Source organism: Pterocles gutturalis, unplaced genomic scaffold (genome assembly GCF_000699245.1).
Source record: "Pterocles gutturalis isolate BGI_N339 unplaced genomic scaffold, ASM69924v1 scaffold23809, whole genome shotgun sequence".
Classification (NCBI taxonomy): domain Eukaryota; kingdom Metazoa; phylum Chordata; class Aves; order Pterocliformes; family Pteroclidae; genus Pterocles; species Pterocles gutturalis.
Genome location: NW_010128854.1, coordinates 11,231 through 17,331, shown reverse-complemented (window position 1 = coordinate 17,331; position 6,101 = coordinate 11,231). Strand labels below are relative to the sequence as shown.

General features: G+C 57.5%; 1 protein-coding gene across 1 annotated transcript; it reads right to left on the bottom strand.

The window, feature by feature from the left end:
• Window positions 1-2,378: 2,378 nt before the first annotated feature.
• MMD2 (monocyte to macrophage differentiation-associated 2) lies at window positions 2,379-5,182 on the bottom strand. The gene is made up of 6 exons (XM_010079774.1): window positions 5,098-5,182; window positions 4,136-4,296; window positions 3,977-4,051; window positions 3,594-3,695; window positions 2,990-3,059; window positions 2,379-2,582 (listed from the first exon to the last, which is right to left on the bottom strand). Exons 1-6 carry the CDS (start codon window positions 5,173-5,175, stop codon window positions 2,379-2,381), a joined length of 690 nt encoding a protein of 229 aa, XP_010078076.1. The 5' UTR covers window positions 5,176-5,182.
• Between the last annotated feature and the right edge of the window lie 919 nt (window positions 5,183-6,101).

Below are 6,101 nucleotides of genomic sequence, written 5' to 3'. Positions count from 1 at the left end.
GCTGAGATGAAGTGGCCTCGGACCGGTCCTTCTGGCACCTCCCTGTGCCTCGAGAGCCCCCAGGATGGATTTGGGGCTGAAAGCCTCCAATGGCAAAACGGCTTCTGAGATAAAGCCCACGGATAAAATGCGACAGCGGTCTCTGGGCATCCTCAGCCCCTGCCAGGAGACATTTGTCCATCAGCTGGGACTGCTGCGTGGATGGTCTGCCCCCAGGATGCTTCCCCTGTGGGATTTAGTGACAGAGGGGGAGGAAACCTGGGCAGGCTGAGTGGCAGCTGTCACCGTGCCCCACGGTGGCTCTGGGAATCCAGTCCCCCAGACTCGGTGGAAATTGCAGCCCATGTTTGTAAAGCACCGGTCACCCTCCGAGTGCTTCACAGGGTCCTCACGTGAGCCCTGGGAGGTAGGTCAGTGCCTTCACCCCAATTTAAAGATGGGGAAACTGAGGCACGGAAAAGGGTAATGACTTGCCAGACAGAAAAAATGGCAGCTGCCACTCTGAAACCCGTATCCTGCTGTTCTAACCCCAAACCTGCTCCACCAGCTGCTGGTCCCTTATACCTTGTCCTTCTCCTCCCTGCTCTCTGTGGCAGGTGGTGGAGCAAGGGCTGGGACCAGGCTCACCCCCTGTCTTTCACCCCTTGTCTCTAAGACCACTCATCACCCCAAGAGGTGTCCCAGCCCAAAGGCTGCTTTTGGGGTGCCCCAGGCAGAGCCCCCCAGCAGCCAGGCACAGCATCCAGGGCTCATTATAGGAACCCTCTGCCTATGGAAGTGAAAACCCACCGGGTTTTTTTGCTGACCTGGTGACCACATCCCCCACATCAGGAAGGGAAGAGTATCTGGATGATTTCTCTTTGGTAATTTGCTGCAAAATGGCACGGCCCTGGAGAGATGGCCCCGGGGTACTGCAGGCTGCAGGGACCCTAAGCTCTGCGGGAGGTGGGACAGAGCCAGGAACTCAGCTCCTCGGCACGCTGCCGCAGAAAAAGGAGATGCAAGACAGTGGCTGTAAATCTCCTTCGCTTTCCACATCGTGCCGAGACTGCTGCAGTTGTGATTAATCAAGAGGCCAAAGAGACATGATGGGAAATCAATGCCTTGGGGGGTCCCTGGGGGGTGTAGGCAGGGCTGAGAGCAGCGCGGAGCCTGGCACACCCCAGAGCCCAGCACACACCAGACCCTCCCAGCTCCACAAGTGCTGCTGGTGTGTTCAGGGAGCAGGACCGGGTGTGGTTTTCCCATTCCATCAGCATCAGGGCTGCTCCGTGTCCTGATATCCTCGGAGACGACTGTGTAGCCGCGGTTAGGGGTTTAAAAACCGAGCATCACATGGATGCCTCCCTTTCCTGTGGCATTCCCAGGAATGTTGGGATTCCTCCCAAAAGTGGATTTAAATCTGATACTGAGCAAGAGGCTCATCGTCAAAATGGGAGCAGAGAAGGCAGCCCTGCAATCCCAGTCCAAGGAGGTTCAGTTCCCTCCCTCGAGGACAAAGAAAATCCCCTGATGTGGATGGGCTGACCCTGGCCAGGTGGGTGCCAGGAGCCACGTCCCCCTCTGCTCCCCCCATGAGCCTGGGAGCGGGGCTGTGTTTTGGGGCTGCCACCAGCACCAGGACCAGAGAGGAAAACAAAGCGCCCCAGGGAGAAAAATGTCTGTGGGGGCTCCAAGGGCCCGTCAAGGGGGAACATACTGAGTTGTGCGCTTAATACTGGCTTGGAGAAAGAGTTTTCCAGTGCTCAGGGACTCTGGAGAGCCCTGGAAGAGATTCAAGTTTCAATCTCATGTAAGGCTTTGTTAACTCTGCACCTTCCCATCTAGACCTTGGAAGGGAGCAGTTAATGCTGACATGACCCAGGACCATTTAGGAGCTGAGCCCAGGTGGTGTGGGGGTGACAACGTCTCCCCCTCCCCAGTTGGAGCAGCCGCACACCCAGGAGTTCTGGAGGAAAGGGGCCGGGTCTCTCCCCCTATCCCGACACCCCCAGTCCCCAGAGGGGTCCACGCTAAGAGCTCCGGCAGCTGAACCCACCCGAAGCCCCCACTCCCGCAGGATGCTCAGGGACAGTCAGGTGAGTGAGACCCCCCTGAACCCCTGGAGAAGGTTCACTCCCCCACCTCCCGCAGCCCATCAGTCGCTCACTGTGTTACAAAACCTTTGCCTAAAAAAATAACCAGTTCCCAAGGTTAAAAAAGAAAAATCTGTTTAAAATCAACCTCCAGGCTCTCCTGTCCCTGCGGGAAGGGCACCGGTGGCTGGTGGCCATGGGGGGGAGGGGGGTGGTTTGGGGGGAGCCCATGGCACAGGCTGCCCCTCCGCTCCCCTCCATGCCCCCGTGTGCCCGTTGGCACAAACGATGTCTTTAGGGCATCTACCGGGACGTTTTAGCCTCCAGCGTGCCGGGCCGGTAGAGGTACCTCCAAATGGCGTAGTAGTGGATGCCAGCTCCCATGGCCACGAAGAGGTGCCAGATGGCATGGGCGAAGGGGATGCGGCCATCACTTTTGAAGAAGATCATGCCCAGGCAGTAGAAGAATCCACCAGCCACCAGCTCCAGGAGTCCATCCCTGTTGGGCTGGGAGCAAGCAGGGAGGCAGGGCTCAGCGGTGGCCAGGGGACCCTTGCCCTTCGCCCACCACTCCATCAAGACCAGAAGCATGACCCCAAGCTGCAGGGTGCAGGCAGGACCCTCGCTCTGCCTTCTGCAACATCCTCCCCTCCGGCAAGGCAGTGGGGATCCAGCAAGCCCGGCTTTTCTGGAGGATTTCAAAGGAATCGAGCCCAGGCAGCAGGTCTGCTGGAGATGCACACGGTATCTGCTGGGCACCCAAAGCTCTTGCAAAGCTGAGCAAGGACACGTCGTATTTGGGGATGGTTTTATCCATCACGCAGCCTGGACCACGCCAACCCACCGGAGACAAACCAGCCCTGCGGGGACATGTCCCTCACACTGAGCCCGCGTGCTTCCCGGCGGTGGCTTACCATGGAGAGGATGACCAAGGCAGGGAAGAAACCCATGATGACGTAGCACACCAGCTCCACCAGCTTGTACCTGCGAGCGACAGAGAAGCCGCTTGGAAGCGGGAGTGGAGGAGTGTCAAGTTTACACTTGCAATGTCCACTGCTGTGCTATGGGAACAGGAGTGGTGGTGCCACCATGGCCGGTCCCGTGTCCTCGTGTGTGAGCCACACCACTGCGGCGGGGCTGGCACCTGCTCCAGGCGTGATGGACACCGGACCTGGCGCGGGAGCTGCCAGCTCAGGCCCAGGAGCTTGGGGCTTTCGGGAGACATCTGGAGCCTTTTGCTTTCTGTTTGGTGCCACCACGTGGAAGAAGCAATTCATGGCAGCAGATCCCTGTTCCCACGTCCCTGCTCCTACGTCCCTGCTCCCATGTCCCTGCTCCCACATCCCTGCCACCAAAGCGCCTAAAACCAGGTGTGGATGGGGAAGGACGTGGTCCACAGAAATCCTCCAGTTGGCCAGGAGGCTGCCCAGGCTCCCTGCACCTGTCTGTCTGTCTGTCCATCTCCATCTCCCTTGCTCTGCGATACCCGCCTGTGCGGGGCCAGGAAAAGGCACTCACCGCTCATGGAAGAAGAAAACGTAGACGGTCCCGACAGATGCCATGATCCAGATGATCCAGCGCATGTGGGAGGCCCAGGGACCCAACTCCCGCAGGTTCAGCCTGCAAGACCCAGGGCTGCAGTGAGGGGCTCCAGGGTAGCACCCCAAGGCAGCGAGGGGGCAATGCTGCCCTCGTCCCATGGCTGTCCCACCAAAGGGTCCTCCCAACTTGTAACTTCAACTTAAAGAGGCTGAAATCTATAGGATAGGAAGGTTTTCGGGAAAGGGGTGGGTACAGCCTCGAGCAGAGCCAAAGCCAGAGAGGGAAACGCTATTTGTTGGAGACAGGCTGATTTTCTGTGATTTTCATCAAGCGATGGCCCCCACCCACCAGCAACTCACCAGGGAGCGTACGACGCTGCAATGAAGAAGTAGATCACCATCCTGTCGAACATGTGCAAGCAGTGCTCCACCGTCCTGCGGGGTGGACAGACAGGTCACAGCCTGGGGGCCTCCAGACCCTCTCCCTCTTCCCCGAGCCCCAGCAATCATGGCTGGTACCTGAGATGTCTCTTCTTCCAGCTGATGGTGTGGAAGATGGTGGAGACGATGAAGAGGCTGGACAAGCCGAAGCCATAGATCCAGGCTGAGATGGTTTCCCACTGGTCGTCAGAGAGGACGTAGAGGATGGAGCTGCCGAGGATGCTGGGCAGGATCCAGAACTGGAAGGAAGAAGCAAACCCGCTTAATCATAGAATCATTGAGGTTGGAAAAGACCTCAAGGATCATCAAGTCCAACCGTCAAGCCAACACCACCTAACTCACTAACCCATGTCCCGAAGCACCACATCTACACGTTTCTTGAACACCTCCAGGCATGGTGACTCCACCACTTCCCTGGGCAGCCTGTTCTGATGTTTGATCACTCTTAACTTGTTGTTGAGTCTCTGCATTTCCACTGAGCAGCTACAACACAGCCTCTGCTTTTCCTTCTAAGTGTTTCTTTTGCTTCTGGTCAAAGCTGTGACCTAGAATAGCTTCTCCAGGTGGAGGTGGGGAGGAAGAGGAAGGCACAAGGATGATGGATACCTCTGAGTCATCTCCCATTGCTCAGAGTTGGAACCATCAGCTCCCAAGGGAAGCCCTGGTGTGGGGAGCGCCCATTCCTGCAGCTGTGTAGGCAGCCCCATGGGGCGCCTGTCACCGTTCCTGCTGTGAAAAACACTCTGTTTTCAGGGAGCTTTGCAAAATACTCCTGCTCCACTAAGCCCACAGCCAGCTTCCCTGCGGCCACAGGGCTAAGGTGGGTGAGAGGAGGGAGATGCACACCAGCTTCCCAGGGCAGGAGGGAGAGCATCCCCACTCCCTGGGAACATCTGGGGCACATCTGCCTTGTCACAGCCTCAAGACCCTCCAGAGCTGCTCCAGGGCTCAACACAGACATTTTGAGGTGTTCCTTGAGGTTCCTCAGGGGATCCCTGGAGGGGATCCTCCCTCACCCTGGGACAAGGACAAGGACTCACTGCATGGGTGGCACAGTTCGCCGCGTGCTCGTACTCTGTCGGCTGGTACCTGCAGTTGGACGGGACACGGTGATTCATGAACCTGCAGCGAGAAGAAAGGAGAGAAACACGCTCAGGGCACAGAGTTTGGGGGAAAGCCCTTTTTGAGGGGTCTGCACAGGGACACCCCCCAGCCTAGAGCCCCACCTCATTCTCGGCTTCTGCTGTAAGAATAGATCGATACGGTCTGGAGCATCTCGCAACCTATCCCAGGATGGGTCACAGGTGACAGCCAGCAGCATGTCTGGCTACCAGCTCCTGTGACACTGGCACCTCTCAACATCTTCATTTCACAGGCAGAAAAACAGAGACACCACGTAACGACATGATGTGTTACAGACCCTCTGCCCCAGAGAAATGGACCAGCACAGCCCTGGAAGCGGAGAAGAGGGCACGTGGCTGTGGGTCCGTGACCCATCCAGCGGTGACACCCTCATGTCACAGCGGCTCCAATGAGGGTATCCCTGGGATGCCTTTGGTTTCTGGGTACCACCTGCATCCACCTCCTACCCCAGGGGCCACGTGTCCCAGCACAGATTGCTGCAGGGGGAAACCCCTCCATGCTCCCTTGGAAACCTGCATCTTTATTTCTATTTCTCTTATTCGGAGCTATCAGCTTACTCTTGGCGTTGGGAGGAACATATCGATTTCCCCTCTTGGATCAACACACAGCGACAAAAAGTAGTGTCAGGCTTGGCTAGACCGCTGCTAGCTATGGAACGCTGTATTAACGGGCAAATTAATTGTGCATCTGTGATAACAGGTCAGAGCAAAGCCTGGCTCTGCATCCTCGTCCTGCAGGGGCCAGCAGCGGAGGCTTAGCAAAAGGGAAAAAGAAACAAGCAGCTAGAGAGTGATCCATCCCTTCCTGCTCCCTGGTAATCAGGGGTTTCAAGACTTTTCCTGCCGTGGCTCAGGTCAGGATGGCAGAGCTGAGCGGCACCGCGGGGCTGCCCCGCAGGACC

Excerpts from the sequence above, each read along its gene's own strand:
- MMD2 (XM_010079774.1), bottom strand. The coding sequence starts at position 5,175 with ATGAATCACCGTGTCCCGTCCAACTGCAGGTACCAGCCGACAGAGTAC. Across the intron at positions 3,696-3,976 it reads GCAGCGTCGTACGCTCCCTG|GCTGAACCTGCGGGAGTTGG; the intron begins GTGAGTTGCTGG and ends TGGGTCTTGCAG. Across the intron at positions 3,060-3,593 it reads GTTTTCTTCTTCCATGAGCG|GTACAAGCTGGTGGAGCTGG; the intron begins GTGAGTGCCTTT and ends TGTCGCTCGCAG.